The sequence below is a fragment of the Salvelinus alpinus genome, chromosome 12 (assembly GCF_045679555.1).
Source record: "Salvelinus alpinus chromosome 12, SLU_Salpinus.1, whole genome shotgun sequence".
NCBI classification, from domain to species: domain Eukaryota; kingdom Metazoa; phylum Chordata; class Actinopteri; order Salmoniformes; family Salmonidae; genus Salvelinus; species Salvelinus alpinus.
In genome coordinates, this window is record NC_092097.1 from 13,221,466 (window position 1) to 13,243,005 (window position 21,540).

At 42.6% G+C, this 21,540-nt stretch overlaps 1 protein-coding gene across 2 annotated transcripts; it reads right to left on the minus strand.

Moving 5' to 3' along the window:
* Nucleotides 1–194: 194 nt before the first annotated feature.
* LOC139535559 (glucoside xylosyltransferase 2-like) lies at nucleotides 195–18,608 on the minus strand. Of its 2 annotated transcripts, none has more exons than XM_071335077.1 (7): nucleotides 18,190–18,608; nucleotides 8,952–9,153; nucleotides 5,635–5,766; nucleotides 4,650–4,901; nucleotides 4,083–4,206; nucleotides 2,153–2,325; nucleotides 195–1,759 (listed from the first exon to the last, which is right to left on the minus strand). In XM_071335077.1, the coding sequence occupies exons 1-7, from the start codon at nucleotides 18,456–18,458 to the stop codon at nucleotides 1,580–1,582; spliced, it is 1,332 nt and encodes a 443-aa protein (XP_071191178.1). In that variant the 5' UTR covers nucleotides 18,459–18,608; the 3' UTR covers nucleotides 195–1,579. The 2 variants fall into 2 exon arrangements, with proteins under 2 accessions (XP_071191178.1, XP_071191179.1); XM_071335078.1 differs by having other exon boundaries at nucleotides 8,952–9,149; nucleotides 18,190–18,329.
* Nucleotides 18,609–21,540: the final 2,932 nt, after the last annotated feature.

Below are 21,540 nucleotides of genomic sequence, written 5' to 3' on the forward strand. Positions count from 1 at the left end.
GCTGAAGGGTTTCTTCTATAAAAGATACCTATCCTCTAAAAATCATTGCCTTGCTTTCTTCACGTTATGTACTTCAGGATGGGCATACATCTGACAAACCACTGAGTGTCCCCTGCATGTTATATTTAAAATGTCTTGAATCTATAGCTGCAAGGCTGTGCATATCTTATGTTCCACTAATATAGACACAGAACTGTTGGCATTTTCTTTATTCTGAAAAAAGAGTAAACATAAGCATGTATAAATACAACCATCTTGAGTTTCCAGTTGAAATGATTACCGGTAAACACACATGACAACCGATGGAGCAGGCTACACGAACGTCACATTATAAATCCCAGAGTACACATACTGTATCACTCACTGATAGTATGACTTTATAGCAAGACACTTTCATTAAGTTTACTGTCCTTTTCTTGCACAAACAAAATAAACATTTTAAGAGCATTTATTAATACACATGGCACATAGTTTTGAAAATACTGTCCGACTATAAGCACTAGCACTTTGGTAGTTTTGATCTGTGACAACTACACTGCTTCTTCATATAGGGATTTGCAATGCTTTGACAATTGAATAGAGGACTAATGGTATGCATGCCCTGTTCTATTTGCACAAGTCAAACTATTACCGCAATGCAATAGGGCAGGCAACCCTGTTCCTGGAGTACTGCAGGATTTTTGTTCCAACTAAGGCACCACACCTGACCTAATTGATCACTTCAGTGATTGCATAAATTCAACACACCTTGTCTTCCAGGTCAGCTAAAGCAAAAACATGAAGTGCCTGCGGCACTCCAGGAACAGGGTTGCCTACCCCTGCAATAGGGCCTTTACCTATACATCTATACAAAATATGAATGGTCATTTCTAGTGTATGATATGTTCATGATACTGTGTTTAATACTGTCGTTGGCATTTGGAGAACTGGACATGTTGAATCACATCCACATGTACAGATATGCAAGTGATTTTGTCTTTGACAGAAAGCTCTGGTTAAGCAAAGACCCATTAGCTTTGTTTGACATAAAAGGATCAGTTAGGCGCTGACCTCCATGCAGAGTAGGAACATTTCAAACCATTTCCAGAAGCCTCAGGTATAAAGGTGTTACGGCAGACACTTTCATGCACATTTTAAGAGAAACAAAATTACCTCTGCCATTTTTTAATTCCCACTTAATTCTCTCCACCAGGACTTAATCCTGACCTGAAGAAAGCATTGTACTTAAAAAAGGTATTAAACAAATTATGAAGCCAATCACATTTTTACCTGTAAATCAGTTTCTGTAAAAACAATTAAGTGGGTGATAAGGCAAGCTTACCCCACACACGGCATCATTGACCAGCACTGAATGCCTGTCCTACATGATCATCATGATCCATTCCACCATTCCAATCAAATGGAATGTCATTTGTGATCCGCTGTGCAACGCATTCTGATTCCATCAATCAGTTTCCATACTAGTTCAGTCAGTCATAATATGGCAGTCTGGTCTGGGGACTCCTGACATTGCACATCTTCCACAGAAAGATTCCCATAGTGATGTCAGAAACAACTTCCTCTATCCAGTTTCCTGTAGTTATTTAGGTGGAGGCTTCACATGACGGACCACTTTCTTCTCGTACACGGTCCTCATGGTTTTCTCTACCTGTTTGAGAAACACCTGGGGAATCCGACCACACAGGGTGTTGACGGTGTCCAGAAACTTGGTCTGGAGGGGATAGAACAGCGACTGGAACAAGTTGTCCTCAAAGGGGTACTGTAAAACAGAATCATTGCAGGCCTCAGGGTTAGACACCAGTAGTGGTAGCTTATCAAACCTCTTATAAATCAACTGTGCCATTGGCTTACTGTAGGTACAGTAGAAGGGGATGGATATGAATCAAATTGTCTGGTTAATAAAAGGCTTATCTATGGACAGCAGAGGGGGCTGATGTTGCGGTGAGACAAGGATTTCCTTACGTTAACATTTCCACAGCATTTCCAAGGAGAGAAAAGGACAGAAGGATTTAATACCAAGATTGATAATTTTCTGAGATCCTCCCCCTTCATATTTTGTTGCCTTTGTCCCAAAGGATGTAACCGGCAATCTAGTAAAGAAACGTGCAGTTTTTAGTGAAACAATCCACTCAAATGAATAGATTGTTCTTACCTCATGTATTGCATCATACACTACTTTAAATGCTGGCTGCTTGTCATCATGATACACTCCTCGGTTCCCGTGGAGAATGGACACGCCTTCCTGTTCCGCTCCTTTACAGTTGCTCCCATACATGCAGTGATCAGGCCTGTAGTTCCACTGGCATGGGAAGGTGTACAGAGACTCTGCAAACATAGGAACACACCATTACATGTCTGTCAGATTTCTGCACAATGTCTCAAAGCTTACCATAGTGTATACTGTGACACCAGTATTGAAAAAAATAAAATAAAACTGATTAGTACCAAAGACAGCATTTAGGGAAAAAAACGAATGACTTCAACCTACAATGATAATCGTTCAGAACTCATGTTTTGCTGATCCCAAAACATGTAAATTATCAAGTGGCTTGCTTCACAACTAAAATGATTCTAGTCCTTTTAAAAATGCATTAAATCTTGGCTTGGGAAGAGAGAAAAACACCAATGGAGAATCCCCTTCAACCAGAAACAAGGGCAGCAACCTAGTCTCAGAGCATTTCGTATTATTCTGTAAGTAAATCCAGACACTCCATTTCGTATGATGTATAGTATGTATTATTTTGTGGATGTCCATCACCTATTTCATATGATATGTTACGAATTACATTTCGTATTATGTAAAAGATTTGCTAAATGTACAATATGTTGAATTTGCCAAACATATGATATGTTACTAATTCTAGCTAGGTGGCTAACGTTAACTAGCTCGCCAACGTTAGTTAAGCTGCGGGGTTAAGGTTACGTGAAGGGTTAAAGTTAGGGTTAGGGTTGCAAAGTAGCTAAAAAGTAGTTAGTTGCCAAAATGCTAAAGTTGTCCGTGATGAGATTTGAACTCGCAACCATTGTGTTGCTAGATGGGTTAGGGGTTAGGGTTAAGTTTAGGAGTTAGCCTTAACCCTTCCCCTTTAACCTAACTCCTAAACTTAACCCTAACCCCTAACCCATCTAGCAACACAATGGTTGCGAGTTCAAATCTCATCACGGACAACTTTAGCATTTTAGCTAATTATCAACTACTTTTGAGCAACTTTGAAACTACTTAGCTAACCCTTCCCCTAACTTGAACCATTTTAGCTAACTCTTCACATAGCCTTAACCCTTCCCCTTTAACCTATGTGAAGAGTTAGCTAAAATGGTTCAAGTTAGGGGAAGGGTTAGCTAAGTAGTTTCAAAGTTGCTCAAAAGTAGTTGATAATTAGCTAAAATGCTAAAGTTGTCCGTGATGAGATTCGAACTCACCCATCCATCCACCCCACTTTTGTTTTTTCCTTAAGTAACCATCTGTCTGATAGAACCATATTAAATGTAACATACACTAAATGGAGTGTCTCGGATTTACGTACAGAATAATACTAAATGCTCTGAGACCGGGTTACGGGCAGACATAAAAGGAGAAGGATCAGACACATGCCAGAGACTAAAGTCTTTCCATGTTGGATGCAGATCGTTCACAGTGACTGGCTGCTCCCTCCACATGGCCCTTCAAACAAAATATATGTATTTGGGGATGCTGCTAGGGATATGCTTGTTTAGCAGGCAGGTTCCATTCATGTTGTCAGACAAACAATGCTCCTGCCAAGTCTACTTAAGGCTTGGAACACTTAGCACTTGTGACTGAATCTGCTGCAGCCGCAGGCTTGTTTAGTTCCACAGCATTGACCTCATTCAGGAGAGTTCTTTCTTGTGGTTGTATTAGAGCAGGAAAACCAATAACGACACCTGCCTGAAGGAATTGTATTGAATTCCATACAAGATGACATTTATGCAACCACTCTTGGAATCATGTTTTGGGGAAACATTGTAAATTGATGCAAGCCTAAGTACAGCTCTTGCTGTCAACATGAATGGCGGTGAAATTATATACCATTTTATTTTCGTATTTGTGGTGTGGTAGAGTGTACCTGGGTTGTAGTGGAAGATAATGTTGAGGAGGTCTTGGTCGCCCCAAGTGATGTGGTTCTTGTACTTCTGGTAGAGTGGGTGGAGGAGGTCCTCCCATGACAGGCCACTGGGTATCATGCTGTTCTGGAGTAGGAACAAGGACTGGTTTACTCCACAACCCAAGTAGCAGCTACACATCTTACACTACAGAATTGCCCAATTTGAAAGGAGCAAATTTACAGAGTTTTAGCCAGGTATTCCCCAAGTTACAATTTGTAATGCTCTTTCTTGGATGCAGGGAAATGCCAAGTTGAGCTCGAGTGTGCTGAAGCACTGCTCTAATGTGAGTGTGACAATCACAGAGCCTTAAATCATGGCCTACGCTACATTGAGCACTCCAACTGTTGAGACGGAGTGCCAATAAGTGCCATATCTTAAGCTGGCTGGCTTCAGACATATGATTGAATGATACAACTACTCTCCTTAGAGATTTAACTCAGAGGTGGACAACAGGGCAGAAATTCTCAGTAGTGAGTGACATGGGACAGGGAATATGACCAAAATGTTGATTGATTGATGATCCTTACTTTGAACAAAGTTCTTCGGATCCTTGTGAGGTTCATCAGCATGACTCCAGAGTTGACCCCGGTGACCCCGTAGAAGGGGTGGCGTGCGAAGCGGCTGTACCAGCCAATCTTGGGGATCTCATGCTCTGGGGCCATAGCAGCAAGCTGGGTGGTGTTGAAGGCCTTGAGGAAACTCCACATATCATCCATGGGCCTGAGGAACAGCACATCTGTATCCACGTAGAGTAGAGAGTCCACGTCCTTCAGGATCACCTATTGTCACGACAATCATGTGTAAGTTACAATCAGAATATCAAATTTTTTCCTATTCCAGTGACAGACCTTTATGCATACAGTATGTGCCATTTCAAAACCTACAATGGCTTGAGGGAAGAGAACAACCACAAAGCAATCTGTTCCTGATGAGAATCAAATATCACTTGGCACCTGCAAAGTATATGGTTTGTGGAGAATCATCTGCCAATCAATCAAATGGCAGTCATGGATTGTTTACCACTTTTTACAACGATGTGATGCAATGTGTACGAAGAGAAAGCAATGTGTGTGTGCACACTGATTCAAAGATAGTCCATTAAAAAAAAGACATATGCATGTCCATTGAATTCAATCTCTGGGGATTGCTGGTTTGTTAAGTAAAGGTCAATGGGTATGAATAAATCCATATATATTACCATGCTAAGGTAATTGATTATATACAAATGTAATACAACAAGTAAAATCCATAATAAAAGGATACACTATTATTCTCTGGGTATATCACTCGTATGCTTGCGTAAACTAAGCTAAACCTATCTATCTAATAGAAAATGCATTGGGGTCAGAATGCAACCCAGAGTGGAACAGAAATAGGAAACAGATGGCCTGGACAATTATCTAAACACATTTGCTGATGAATATATATCTCTATCAGTTTAAATCAGTGTATATGTTTGATAAATACGATATAGTACACAGAGAGGTGAGAGAAAATGTGCTGCAGCCTTACAGGGAGAAACAGCCTCTGGGCAGCGCAAGGCTTGAACAGCTTTTTCCATTCCTCTGCATTCCCCACAGAGAACGTGATTGGGTAGATACTGTACTGGAACTTGTTGGAGACAGCACGGGCCCACTGGCTCAGCTGAAAAAGAAACTACAAAGTTACTAGACACCATCATCATCATCTGTTAGAGGTAGCACAGCCATTTTTATTTTATTTTTTTACCCCCTTTTCTCCCAAATTTTCATGGTATCCAATCGCTAGTAATTACTATCTTGTCTCATCGCTACAACTCCCGTACGGGCCCGTACGAAGGTCGAAAGCCATGCGTCCTCCGAAGCACAACCCAACCAAGCCGCACTGCTTCTTAACACAGCGCGCCTCCAACCCGGAAGCCAGCCGCACCAATGTGTCGGAGGAAACACCGTGCACCCGCCCCCCTTGGTTAGCGCGCACTGCGCCCGGCCCGCCACAGGAGTCGCTGGAGCGCGATAAGACAAGGATATCCCTACCGGCCAAACCCTCCCTAACCCGGACAACGCTAGGCCAATTGTGAGTCGCCCCACGGACCTCCCGGTCGCGGCCGGCTGCGACAGAGCCTGGGCGCGAACCCAGAGACTCTGGTGGCACAGCTTGCGCTGCGATGCAGTGCCCTAGACCACTGCGCCACCCGGGAGGCAGCACAGCCATTTTAAGATGCCATCACAAGGTGTCTCCTTTATCGTTGCATATCTAACATCCAAAGTAACAAAACTGCAACTCGAAAGGTTGAGTCAAGGTGTATGGGAGAGGGATCACTGAAAGAGCAAATGGAAATATTCCTTATTCGGACACCATACACTCCTGAGAGTTCAAGTCTACATACAGTGCCTTCAGAAAGTATTCAGACCTCTTGACTTTTTCCACATTGTTATGTTACAGCCTTATTCTAAAATGGATAAAAAATTATCATAATCCTCAGCAATCTGCACACAATACCCCATAAATGACAAAGCGAAAACAGGTTCAGATATTTTAGCAAATTTATTACAAATAAAAAACATACCTTATTTACAGTAGGTATAGAAAGTCACCACCCACTTTCAAAATGTTCACCTTTTGTTGCCTACAGCCTTACAGTAACCCACAATATGCAAGTGGGAGAAAAAAAATCTGAAATTTTTAATTAAAAACAGTAAAATACCCTATTTGGATAAGTGAACACCCCTGAGTTAATACTTGGTGGAACCACCTTTTGCTTGAATTATAGCCATGAGTCTCTTTGAATACGTCTCGAACTTTGCTCACCTAGACTGTGCAATATTTGCCCATTCTTCCTTGCAGAATTGTTTAAACTCAGTCAAATTGCATGGTGACCGCTCATGGACTGCACTCAAGTCATTCCACAGATTCTCAACTGGATTTAGGTCGGGGCTCTGACTAGGCCACTCAAGGACATTCACCTTCTTGTCCTTCAGCCACTGTACGGTTGCTTTGGCAGTGTTCTTTGGGTCATTGGCATGTTGAAACGTGAACCATCTTCCCATTTTCAACTTCCTGGCAGAGGGCTGCAGGTCCTCAAGAATCTGTCGGTATTTTGCGCTTTCCATTTTCCCTTCTATCCTGACAAGTGCTCCAGTCTCTGCTGAAGAGAAACACCCCCACAACAGGATGCTGCCACCGCCGTGCTTTACTGTAGGCATGGTGTTCTTTGAGTGGAAAGATGTATTGGGTTTTCGCCGGACATATCGTTTTGCGTCAAGGCCAAAAAGTTCCATTTTGGTCTCATCTGACCACAGCACTTTTTGCCACTTGGACTCAATCTCCAATGTGCTTTTTGGCTAAGCTTACATAAGACTTAATGTGGCTTTTTTTGAGGAGTGTTTTTTTTCTTGCCACCCTCCCATAGATGCCAGATTTGTGGAGCACTTGTGATATTGTGGTCACATGCACACATTGGCCAGTCTTTGCCATAAAGGCCTGAAGCTCCTTCAAAGTCGCTATTGGCTACTTGGTAGCCTCTGATCAGTCAGTAAAACCCACAAGCTCACTGCAGAGAAGAATGGGAGAAACTCCCCAAATACAGGTGTGCCAAGCTTGTAGCGTCATACCCAAGAAGTCTGGAGACTGTAATCGCTGCCAAAGGTGTTTCAACAAAGTACTGAGTAAAGCATCTGAATACTTATGTAAATGTAATAATATAAATTAGCAAAAATGTCTATACCTGCTTTTGCTTTGTCATTATGGGGTATTGTGTTTAGATTGATTAGGGGGGGGGGGACTATTTAAATCACTTTTAGAATAAGCCTGTAACCTAACAAAATGTGGAAAAAGTCAAAGGGTCTGAATATTTTCCAAAGGCACTGTACACATCTAAGGAAGTCTTAGTAAACCAATGAAGTCATGTCTTTACAGTAAGTGCAGTGGTGTTGTACATTGACCATAATGCTGCCAGCTGTTGCTAGAACTACGCCTAACCCAGTGAAACTAACCTAAACAAGAGGTAGCCGATTTGAAGCCCATTCTGTCCAAGCCTGAGGGTTAGCCCCTCAAAGTAAACACTGCTGTCACAACAGAGGCCTACGATTTCTGCTCCGTTAGATTCTGAAGCCCTCCATATTCGTCAGTATTATTAAATCATTTGGCCCCAAAACAAAGATCAGTGGGCGGAGCTGGCCGGGTTTCTGTTGACTAAGTCCATAGATCGAGGCCAGAACCCCTTTTCACCCCTTCTCTTCTACCTTTTTGACCAGCGCAGGAAGGCCAGACATGGAATGTTCCATCTCCTGCACATATGCTACTGATTTTAGGGTTTAACTAACTCAACTTCCTGGCTAGCATGAAGCCAATTATAAAGGGGAGGTTCACATGCTACACAGACCATACCCCATACACACTCAAAGGGCATGTAGCCTCACGCATGCATGCTGTTTTCATTTACCAGTATGTATACCTTTAGATTTACAGCTACACAGTAGCCCAACACATTGACTTTGTAAAGCTTGGATCGTGAATAAACAAACTAAAGATGACTGAAATGTTGCATGGGTAATGCAGTGAGAAATGTCTGAGTGACATGATCGGCCTTGAGATAAAAGGGTCTGAAGCCTGTAAGATGTTGAAGCAAGAGGGAGTTCAAAAAGCTGACTTTTGTTTTTAAACAAGCTCAGATCTGGCAGTAAATGTAATATATTACTGAGCAGCAACCAAGATATGCATGAGAAGCATGAGTCTCTGAAAATATTCAATAAGGCCTATATTTTGAGAATTAGTGTGTTCCTTTTCCAGAAACATACCGTACCTAAAGCCTAGATCATGCACTCTAGTACCTGCCTGAGGGTACTTACCTTCTTTTCAAACTGAGAGGACAAAGTGTCCTCTGCAAATATGTGGAACTTGATCCTCTTGATGCTGAAGAGGAGGGCCGACTTGACCATGGTAAGCGTCTCGTCCAGGCGGTTCCCGCAGGCCACCACGGCCAGGTGCATGACTTCTTCAGCTCGGGCACGCTTCGATGAGAGCCTGCCCAGTCCCATGTCACCCCTCTGTCTGATACAAGGGAACACACAGGGGCAACAAGACTAAAGACTCTCAGTTAACAGAAGCCTCATCAAATAACATCCGAACAGCGGAGCCATGTCGCTCCAAAGCAAGGCTGCTACTTCATCAAGGACATTTCAACGGCAACGCCATGAGAACACACCTATAGCTTTGTTAAGAGGCACGACAGGAACATGACAGGATATGCCTGAGACACATACATTCCAGACAGCACGTCATCACACTGTTTCTACTGACAGACAGCTAACCAACACGTCCATATTCAAGGCCTTCGTTAAGACGTCCCTGAAGACTCTTCAGAGTAAGCAGAACTCCCTCCCCCTGTACTGTAGGTCTGTATATATCCACTGGGCTTTGTTCTAATGCTCAAGTTTCTATATCTGATTTTAAAAAGTCTCTCTGCACAGTGGCAGAGACTGCCATTAAATACAAATGGATTCAGCCAGAGTTGAATATCAGTCTGAAAAACATATATTTTTATAGCTCAATGTAGAACTAGACCTAGATACTCAGAGCTGCACTTTGTATATACTGTATGGGCTGTGTTTTTTTTATATAACAACTGTAAATGTAGGCATTAGCATGAGCAAAGGAAGAATGCAAACTCATGGCCACAAAAATCCTCCTTTAGAACAAAGCATCCTTTGTCTACCAGTTGTGAAAGGATTTTGGAAAGGTGGGTTGCAGGACAGTCTCCAAGCGTGACACTTCGTTTTCTGCATGGCTGAGGGACAATCATGCAACACAGATTATGATTGATGGCAGGGCTCAAGAGAAACCGGTCCTCTAGTCTAGGCTTTGATGGCTCTTTCAAGAACAATTCATTTATGAGCATGTACTGTGTACAATATTAGTAGGGGGAATGTAACTGAGGGGGTGGAAGTTTCTCTTTTAACCTGCAACCTAACCCTAAAATGTGTTGTTCTACGATGCATACTAAACTCAGCAAAACAATAAACGTCCTCTCACTGTCAACTGCGTTTGTTTTCAGCAAACTTAACATGTGTAAATATTTGTATGAACATAAGAATCAACAACTAAGACACAAACTGAACAAGTTCCAAAGACATGTGACTAACAGAAATTCAATAATGTGTCCCTGAACAAAGGGGGGGGGTCAAAATCAAAAGTAACAGTCAGTATCTGGCAGAGGTGTGGACTCGAGTCACAAATATGATGACTTGCAACTCGACTTTAACACCAATGACTTAACTTGGACTTGAGCCTTTTGACTCGACCTGACTTGATACCCTCCCCAAGCCCAAATATTAAAAATGATGCTATTAAAAAAAAGTGTGCAGCGCATCAACTCTTCATTTAACGGATTAGAGTTTGAATCGGACAGCAGCCAATCAAATTGTGCCAGCTGAGAAAAAGTTGTGCGTTGCAGTGCAGAGGAACGTCAGCGGGTGAATTCAGATGGAGCCCTTGGAAAGATGATACCCAATATTATTATTTTCAGATATAAAGACGCTGTATAAAAAAAAACTGATTGCAACTTGCAAAACATGCGGGAAGAAAATTAGACGGAGGCGCAACAATTTCCAACTTTGTTCGACATTTGAAGCTGCACAAAGAACGGTAAGTCGTGGCTAATATAGCCGACAGCTATATAATTTATAACTTGGCTAGTGTAGCATGTAGGCTAAATAAATGAGCCTCCACACAGTCAGTCAGTGCGGGAACGTCATCATTGCACCCAAGATTGAGCTACAACTGACTAGGCAGTTGGTAGCCTAAATCCTGCCTGACCATCCTGCCTACTGTAACCACACACAAAGTGTGTGTGTGTGTCTGTGTGTTAAGGTTGGGCGATTGTGTACAAGCCTACATCGCCCGATTGCGCCCCATAGTGATCCTTGATAGTCGATCACTATTGGGGGGGGGGGGGGGTCTTTCTCATGGCTACCCATGGAAATATAACGTTTATTTGGAAAGTAATAAATATATAGATATTTTTAAAAGCATTCATGATTTGCGTAAATGTAATATACTAACTATTACTCTTGTTAAAAATATGAAATGGTATTACATTTGGTGAAGAGCACATTATGACTTGTTTAGGACTCGAAACTCAAAGTTTAGGACTTGAAACTTGACTTGATACTTGTCGGTCTTGACTTGAGATATGAGTCAGACTTGCGACTTGAGTGCTAAGACTTGAGACTTACTTGTGACTTGTAAAACAATGACTTGGTCCCACCTCTGGATCTGGTGTGGCCAACAGCTGCATTAAGTACTGCAGTGCATCTCCTCCTCATGGACTGCACCAGATTTGCCAGTTCTTGCTGTGAGATTTCCGGACATTTCACCTGCAAGTTTCCGGACATTTCTGGGGGGAATGGCCCTAGCCCTCACCCTCCGATCCAACAGGTTCCAGACGTTCTCAATGGGATTGAGATCCGGACTCTTTGCTGGCCATGGCAGAACATTGACAGTCCTGTCTTGCAGGAAATCCCTCACAGAACAAGCAGTATGGCTGGTGGCATTGTCATGCTGGAGGGTCATGTCAGGATGAGCCTGCAGGAAGGCTACCACATGAGGGAGGAGGATGTCTTCCCTGTAACGCACAGTGTTGAGATTGCCTGCAATGAAGCAAGCTCAGTCCGATGATGCTGTGACACACAGTCCCAGACCATGACGGACCCTCCACCTCCAAATCGATCCCTCTCCAGAGTACAGGCCTCGGTGTAACACATTCCTTCGACGATAAACGCGAATCCGACCATCACTCACGGTGAGACAAAACTGTGACTCGTCAGTGAAGAGGTGTGGTTAGAGCGTTGGACTAGTAACCAAAAAGTTGCAAGATCGAATCCCTGAGCTGACAAGGTAAAAATCTGTCGTTCTGCCCCTGAAGAAGGCAGTTAACCCACTGTTCCTTGGCCGTCATTGAAAATAAGAATTTGTTCTTAACTGACTTGCCTAGCTAAATAAAGGTAAAATAAAAAAGAGCACCTTTTGCCAGTCCTGTCTGGTCCAGCGACGGTGGGTTTGTGCCCATAGGCGACGTTGTTGCCGGTGATGTCTGGTGAGGACCTGCCTTACAACAGGCCTACAAGCCCTTAGTCCAGCCTCTCTCAGCCTATTGCGGACAGTCTGAGCACTGATGGAGGGATTGTGTGTTCCTGGTGTAACTCAAATCAAATGTATTTATATAGCCCTTCTTACATCAGCTGATATATTAAAGTGCTGTTCATAAACCCAGCCTAAAACCCCAAACAGCAAGCAATGCAGGTGTAGAAGCACTGTGGCTAGGAAAAACTGGGGCAGTTGTTGTTGCCATCCTGTACCTGTCCCACAGGTGTGATGTTCAGAAGTACCAATCCTGTGCAGGTGTTGTTACACGTAGTCTGCCACTGAGAGGACGATCAACTGTCCGTCCTGTCTCCCTGTCTTAGGCGTCTCACAGTACAGACATTGCAATTTATTGCCCTGGCCACATCTGGAGTCCTCATGCCTCCTTGCAGCATGCCTAAGGCATGTTCACACAGATGAGCAGGGACCCTGGGCATCTTTCTTTGGGTGTTTTTCAGAGTCAGTAGAAATACCTCTTTAGTGTCCTAAGTTTTCATAATTGTGACCTTAATTGCCTACCATCTGTAAGCTGTTAGTGTCTTAACGACCGTTCCACAGGTGCATGTTCATTAATTATTTATGGTTCATTGAACAAGCATGGGAAACAGTGTTTAAACCCTTTACAATTAAGATCTGTGAAGTTATTTGGATTTTTACAAATGATCTTTGAAAGACAGGGTCCTGAAAAAGGTACGCTTCTTTTTTTGCTGAGTTTATATCTGGCCTGGACCAGTAAAATTAATGTTGTGAACACAGACTCAGCAAAGCCCCATTAAGAAGCACATGCTGCTTATGTGAGGTAGTCTGAGTGTTAGAACGACAGTACCAGTCAAAAGTTCAAGGGTTTTATTTTATTTGTTCTATTTATTACAATGTAGAATATTAGCAAAGACATCAAAACTTTGAAATAACACATATGGAATCATGTAGTAACCAAAAGAAGTGTTAAACAATTCAAACTATATATATATATTTTTTTTTAAAGTAGCCACCCTTTGCCTTGACAGCTTTGCACACTCTTGGCATTCTCTCAACCAGCACCTGGAATGCTTTTACAACAGCCTTGAAGGAGTTCCTACATATACTGAGCACTTGTTGGCTGATTTTTCTTCTCTCTGCGGTCCAACTCATTCCAAACCATCTCAATTGGGTTGAGGTCGGGTGATTATGGAGGCCAGGTCCTCTGATGCAGCACTCCACCACTCTCTTTCTTGGTCAAATAGCCCTTACACAGCCTGGAGGTGTGTTTTGGGTCCTTGTCCAAAGTCCCACTAAGCACAAACCAGGTGGGATGGCGTATCGCTGCAGAGTGCTGTGGTAACCAGCATGGCTAAGTGTGCCTTGAATTCTAAATAAATCACTGACAGTGTCATCAGCAAAGCACTCCCACACCATCACACATCCTCCTCCATGTTTCACGGTAGGAACCACACATGCAGAGATCATCCATTCACCTACTCTGCGTCTCATAAAGACATGGCGTTTGGAACCTAAAACCTTAAATTTGGACTCCTCAGACCAAAGGACAAATTTCCACCAGTCTAATGCCCATTGCTCGTGTTCCTTGGCCCAAGCAAGTCTCTTCTTCTAATGGGTGTCCTTTAGTAATGGTTTCTTTGCAGCAAATCGACCATGAAGGCCTGATTCACGCCGTCTCCTCTGAACAGATGTTGTTGAGATGTGTCCGTTACTTGAACTCTGAAGCATTTTATTTGGGCTGCAATCTGAGCTGCAGTTAACTTGAAATAACTTATCCTCAGCAGCAGAGGTAACTCTGGGTCTTCCTTTTCTGTGGTGGTGCTCATGAGAGCCAGTTTCATCATAGCGCTTGATGGTTTTTGCAACTATACTTGAAGAAACTGTCAATGATCATGACATTTTCTAGATTGACTGACCTTCATGTCTTAAAGTAATGATGGACTGTCGTTTCACTTATTTGTGCTGTTCTTGCCATAATATGGACATGGTCTTTTACCAAATAGAGCCATCTTTTGTATACCACCCCTAATCTTTTCACAACACAACTGATTGGCTCAAATGCATTAAGGAAAGAAATTCCACAAATTAACTTTTAACAAGGCACCCCACCTCATGAAGCTGGTTGAGAGAATGCCAATAGTGTGCAAAGCTGTCATCAAAGCAAAGGGGGGCTACTTTGAAGAAACCCTTTTGGTTACTACATGATTCCATGGGTTATTTCAGAGTTTTACTATCTTCACTAATATTCTACAATGAAGAAAATAGTCAAAATAAAGAAGAACCCTGGAATAAGTAGGTGTGTCCAAACTTTGGACTGGTACTGTATATTCCACCGATCTGGAAACATTTGGACAGACTCGGACTAGCTCTGAGGGGATACAACAAAAACTGAACTAATTATTGACAACAGAGAGTACTGTGCCTATGAGGCCTTGGGCTTGCATTGCAACAATCTTTCAAACCTTGAAAAAAAAGCAGTGACAATACAGCTTACCTTGTTCAACAAATCTATCAAAAATGACTTACACTATTCAGAATCAGACACGACCCACTACTACAATGAGCTGAAGGCTTGCTTGGATGAAGACTGCGAGAAGGGAATTTCAGAGGTTTTGGAGAAAATAACAAAAATGTGCTTGCTTTCCTTTCTGAATATGAAAGTCCTCCCCGTGCATAACGGATTTGAATAAAGTTACATTCTCTTTAAGTGAATCATCAGCCCTTGCCACGTGTATTCTGTTAAACAGATTTTCCAAGTTACTCAACGCCAGCCTCTGCCCATGTCTCCCAGGAGGTACTTTCTCCCTTTTCTCTCCTTCATTGGCTCATTCTCCTGCAAAAAAATGAGCTTTTTCCCTTTGATAAGGCCCACATAAGATGTCCCTTAAAACCTTGCCAGGGTGATTTGGTAAGCAGGGAGGTTTCAAGACCTGCAGACAGAGAGAGCAGTCTTTAGTCATCCATGATGACATTTAGCTTTACATAATGTCACTGCAATGTTATGGTTTGTGAAACCTGCTTTAGTCAATTTCCTCCATCACCCCATTTCTCTTATCAATAGAGAGCACACACGTGTGGGTGTGGTCACTGCTAGGACACTATGGTCCAGTCTGAATGCTTTATAAACGCTTCCAACCAGTTCACTGATCAAACAGGACAGTGCAGGGCAGTATGTCCCGAACTCGGTCCTCGGGACCCCAAGGGGTGCACGTTTTGGTTTTTGCCTTAACACTACGCAGCTGATTTAAAATAATGAACTAATCATCAAGCTTTGATCATTTGAATCAGCTGTGTAGTGTTAAGGCAAAAACCAAAACATGCACTGAGTTTGGGAACCGCTGGTGTGGTGAAAGCAAGCTTTACAACAGAAAGTATTGCCTTTAGACTATCAAATCTGGATTATATTATCATAGCCGTGATAGCCTGACAGAGGAAAAATATAATAGGAGACAAAATGTTTCAACCCCTGGACAGAAATGGTGAAAGACGACAAACCATTGCCTAGTTATTATCCGGGAAGGCACAGGAAAGAGGGGATGAGAGCATGGGATGACATATTGTTTTGACCAGTAGTTGAGGTCTCCACTGAACAAAAATATAAAACGCAACAATTTCAAAGATTTTACTGAGTTGCAGTTCATAAGAAAAATCTGTCAATTGAAATACATTTATTGGGCCCTAATCTATGGATTTCACATTTCAATGGGAATAGAGATAAGGTATCTGTGACCAACAGATGCATAAGGTAGGGGAGTGGATAAGAAAACCAGTCAGTATCTTGTGTGGTCACTATTTACCTCATGCAGCGCGACACATCTCCTTCACAGAGTTGATCAGGCTGTTGATTGTGGCCTGTGGAATGTTGTCACACTCCTCTAATGGCTGTGCGAAGTTGCTGGATATTGGCGGGAACTGGAACATGCTGCGTACACGTCGATCCAGAGCATCCCAAACATGCTCAATGGGTGACATGTCTGGTGAGTATGCAGGCCATGGAAGAACTGGGACATTTTCAGCTTCCAGGAATTGTGTACAGATCCTTGCGACATGGGGCCGTGCATTATCATGCTGGAACATGTGATGGCGGCGGATGAACGGCACGGCAAAATGCCTCAGGATCTCGTCACGTTATCGCTTTGCATTCAAATTCTCATCGATAAAATACAATTGTGTTCGTTGTCCGTAGCTTATGCCTGCCCATACCATAACCCCAACGCAACCATGGGGCATTCGGTTCACAACGTTGACGTCAGCAAACCGCTCTCCCACACGATGTAAAACATGCTGTCTGCCATCTGTCCGGTACAGATGAAACCAGGGATTCATCTGTGAAGAGCACACTTCTCCAGCGTGCCAGTGGTCATCGGAGGTGAGCATTTGCCCACTGAAGTAGGTTACAACGCCAAACTGCAGTCAGGTCAAGACGAGGACGCAAATGAGGTTCAATGAGAGTTTGTGCAGAAATGTTTGGTTGTGCAAACCCAGTTTCGTCACCTGTCCAGGTGGCTGATCTCAGACAATCTCGTAGGTGAAGAAGACGGATGTGGATGTCCTGGGCTGGCGTGGTTACACGTGGTCTGCGGTTGTGAGGCCGGTTGGACGTACTGCCAGATGCTCTAAAACGACGTTGGAGGTGGCTTATGGTAGATCAATTAACATTCAACTCTGGCAACAGCTCTGCTGGACATTCCTGCAGTGAACATGCTAATTGCACACGCCCTCAAAACTTTATCTGTGGCGTTGTGTGACAAAACTGCACATTTCAGAATTACCTTTTATTGTCCCCAGCACAAGGAGCATCTGTGTAAATATCATGCCGTTTCATCAGTTTCTTGATAATTCATCCACCTGACGGGTGTGACATATCTTGGCAAAGGAGAAATGCTCACTAATAGGGATTTAAACAAATTTGTGCCCAAAATGTGAGAGAAATAAATGTTTTTGTTTTCTGGGATCCTTTATTTCAACTGATGAAACATGGGACCAACATGTTCCGTTTATATTTTTTTGTTCATTATATATCTAGAAGGGCTTGTTTACTTTGAAGGGACAAATACATTATTTTTTTAACCTTTAACTAGGCAAGAACAAATATTATTTTCAATGATGGCCTAGGAACAGTGGGTTAACTGCCTTGTTCAGGGGCAGAATGACAGATTTTTACCTTGTCAGCTCGGGGATTCGATCTTGCAGCTCTAACCACTAGGCTACCTGCTGCCCAATGAAGGCAGTGAAGGCATAGGTCCTGGATGCAAGTAATTCTATAAGATATGTAAATGTATGCTCGTCAGTCCCCAGCGATGTAATCAGTGGGTCTCCTTGGACTCATTTATACTCCATATTGAAGACCTCTCAAGGTGACCTTTAAACCCGTTAACCACAGGACTTAAAAAGGGATAAACCCCACAAATCTACACAATTCTTTTTACACTCGAGCCTTTTTCTTAAACTGGTGTACAAACAATTATTTGAGCTCATCATGCGATCAAATATGCACACAACTCACCGAATAGGTGAGAAATTACGTGCAAATACCTCTGCAATAAATCCAATCAATACATTGATCGGTCATTAAGAGAAATACATGTGATAATAAAAATATGATTTGAATGACAATTGCATGTTTGGTCCTCTGGTGACAGATATAGCCATTGTTTGTTGGCAACGTCCTTGAATTGAGATTTGAGCCCATGTATGTTTTTGATGGGGGAGCACGTCTCCTGAATGAAGAGGGAAAGGATACGTGTGGACTCATTCCATAACTTCCAAAAGGAACAAAAGAAAATAAACCATATCGGTAAGCAGATAGTAATGCAATCGGTAGATTAAAAGTGCAGAAAATCACCACATGACTTTTGAGACATCTTACGTCTTTAAATGCGTGCCAAAAGGTTGAAGGAAAAAAAATAGGCGTGGAGAAAAAGCCAATAAATCACATCAACAAGCAATGGTCCAAGAATTTCTTACCGCTTTGCGATCGCATTGCCTCCTCTGACTACTTTTGCTTCTTTTCGGTCCGTGAGTGGTTGTTTCTGTAGAATGTGAAGTTCATCGAGATGCTTTTTAGTTAACTTCGATGCAACAATGTGTCCAAGCCCAGAGGACGTTGGAAAATAGTAATCCTCCGCAACTTCTTTCAAAGGCGGATCGTCTGCAGCATTCCCCCCCAAAAAGTACAAAAGTAGAAAGACTCCTAAACAGACAGCGATCACAACCACTTTGCAGTGAATTCTCATCGTGGGAAATTGTTCTAATGATTTGGAGGAGCACAAGATTCCTCTTTCATGTCTGTGAATTGGCAATAACGCCAAGAGTTTACATGTTGTCGTTACTGCTCTGTTGCATTATGCTGCAGATGATAGAGAGCGAAGAGGCGCTTTGCACATTCATGAACTCAGTGGAGGAGGGTCTAATATTATTTTACCGTAATCTCTAGAAGAGATGTTTGAGGTCTCAAATTGAACTCATCCATCGCAATGCATCAAGTAACTGGATTTAGGTTTTTCAAAATTGTATTGATGAAAAATCTACCCACACCAGACAAACAAACGTATTGTGCTTTGATCTGGGAGAGCATGTATTTTTTGTGAATTAATGAGGGGCTTGTGGAGAGCATGCCATGTTTTTTTCAGTAATGAGACACCTATCTTGTGATATCTTAAAATATCAGTGCTGAAAATCAATAACAGTTCAGATGTTCACACATCACTGTGTTTCATGGGACAGTGCAATTCCAGGGGACTACTGTGACTGTAGTCTGCATAGTGTGATTGGTCAAAATACCACTGCAAAATGGTTTGGACCTTATGGCACACCAGTAATAATGTACTTACCATTGAAATTACTAGAGGGGCTATGCTATGTCATAAATGTTCATTGGTTCAGAATGGTATTAAATTGGCAGCCATTGTGGTCAGGAAGAAATCCAAAGCAGTCTAATTGGAAATTAAAGCAGTTACGTCATGTAATATATCAGACATTTTGTTAAAGAATTTTGCATAGTCGTTTGTTGTGTTCTTGTGTGTTCTTCCCAAACACAATGATACCATCTGAGATGTTGTGTACCCCCTCGATACCTTGTAGGACCTGGCGGTGGCGGATGGTGTGCTGATATGTCTCTGGAGCAGAGACACCGAACAATAGTCTTTTGTAGCGCCACAAACCTGTGTGTGTCACAAATGTGGTCAGGGAACAAGACTCGGGTTTCAGTTCGATCTGATGATATCCCCCCACTTTAGGTCCAGTTTTGAGAAGATCCCGGCTCCTGTTCTCCAGGATCTCGTTGATGGTGGGGATGGGGTGTCGCTCCCGCACAACAGCTTAATTTGCTCTTCGCATGTCAACACATACTCTGATGTCGCTGGTTTTATTGTGTACTACAACTACTGGTGACGGCCATGGTGTAGGTTCGTTCACTTTCTCAATAACATCCATGTCCTCTAGCTTGTTCGTCTTCTCTTCAACTAGCTTCCTGACACTGAATTGTATCCAACGTACTGGCTGTGCAACAGGTGTGACAGTCTCATCTACATGAACTCCTAACTGGATGTCTTTCAGTTTTCCCAGCCCTGTGAAACAGTCTTTGTATTCCTCCTGCAGTGTAACTTTGAATGTCTTTGTGTTATCATCTTGGACTGAGTTTGTGTGCCTTTGGCCCTTTCTGAAAAATGCCAAGGGTAACTGCTGATTTCTTTCCCAGTACAGAGGACTATGCATCTTTCACAACTAGAATGTCTGCAGTAACTGACTCAGAACTAACAACTGCTGTAATGTTGGCAGTGAACAGGCCCTCAACTGATAATGGTTGTGTTGAACCGTATGGGTGAATTCTCTTGGATGTTGATTTCAATTGCACATTACATTTGGTGTGCAAATGACTGAATGTTGCTGTGCCCACAATATTACAGCTAGCCCTAGAGTCAATGAACATGTTAACTGGCTGGCCATTGATTAATAACTGTGTTTCAGCGTCATCAGTACTGCTGGTAAGTGTGAACCCATGTTCATCATCGTCATTGTCTGTTTTATCATTTGGTACAGCAGATGTGTTTGTGACTTGATTTACATTGAGTTTTGTCTTTGTCCTGCACACTTTGGAGAAACGTACATCTTTGCCACATTTGTTGCATTGTTTACCTTGTGTGATGGAACATGCCCGTCTAGTTTATTTATTTATTTATTTTACCGTTATTTTACCAGGTAAGTTGACTGAGAACACGTTCTCATTTGCAGCAACGACCTGGGGAATAGTTACAGGGGAGAGGAGGGGGATGAATGAGCCAATTGTAAACTGGGGATTATTAGGTGACCGTGATGGTTGAGGGCCAGATTGGGAATTTAGCCAGGACACCGGGGTTAACACCCCTACTCTTACGATAAGTGCCATGGGATCTTTAATGACCTCAGAGAGTCAGGACACCCGTTTAACGTCCCATCCGAAAGACGGCACCCTACACAGAGCAGTGTCCCCAATCACTGCCCTGGGGCATTGGGATCTTTTGTTTAGACCAGAGGAAAGAGTGCCTCCTACTGGCCCTCCAACACCACTTCCAGCAGCACCTGGTCTCCCATCCAGGGACTGACCAGGACCAACCCTGCTTAGCTTCAGAAGCAAGCCAGCAGTGGTATGCAGGGTGGTATGGCCCTCCTGATCACATCTGAAGCATTTGACAGCTTGGTCATCATTAGATGGCTTGCCCATGTTGGATGAAGAAAATCTTGTTTCATTTTTTTCCCATTTTGTCTGTTTTGTTTTTGTTCATGTTTTCCATGTTGAGTTGCATTGACATTCAGTCTTTTCATTCTGTCTGATTGCTGGTCAACAGCCTCCATTGCTCTTGCTATATCCATTACAGCGGTGAGCGTGAGGTCACTCTTGCGCAGAATCCGCTTGCGCAACACATTTGAGTGACACTTGTCAATCACTTGGTCCCTTATGAAATCGTCTTTTAAATCTCCATAATCACATGTAGCAGCCAACTGTTTGCCTGCTCACAAACGTGTCCACTGATACCCCCTGTGCTTGTTCAGCTTGGCTAAACAAGTATCTCTCATAGATGTTTTTTTTGTGGAGTAAAGTACTTTGCAAAAGTTTTAGGCAGGTGTGAAAAAAATGCTGTAAAGTAAGAATGCTTTCAAAAATAGACATGTTAATAGTTTATATTTATCAATTAACTAAATGCAAAGTGAGTGAACACACAAATCTAAATCAAATCCATTTTTGGTGTGACCACCCTTTGCCTTCAAAACAGCATCAATTCTTGTAGGTACACTTGCACAAAGTCAGGGATTTTGTAGGCATATAGTCAGGTGTATGAT

Excerpts from the sequence above, each read along its gene's own strand:
- LOC139535559 (XM_071335077.1), bottom strand. The coding sequence starts at position 18,458 with ATGAGAATTCACTGCAAAGTGGTTGTGATCGCTGTCTGTTTAGGAGTC. Across the intron at positions 4,902-5,634 it reads CCCAGAGGCTGTTTCTCCCT|GTGATCCTGAAGGACGTGGA; the intron begins GTAAGGCTGCAG and ends TCGTGACAATAG. Across the intron at positions 4,207-4,649 it reads TCCGAAGAACTTTGTTCAAA|AACAGCATGATACCCAGTGG; the intron begins GTAAGGATCATC and ends TTCCTACTCCAG.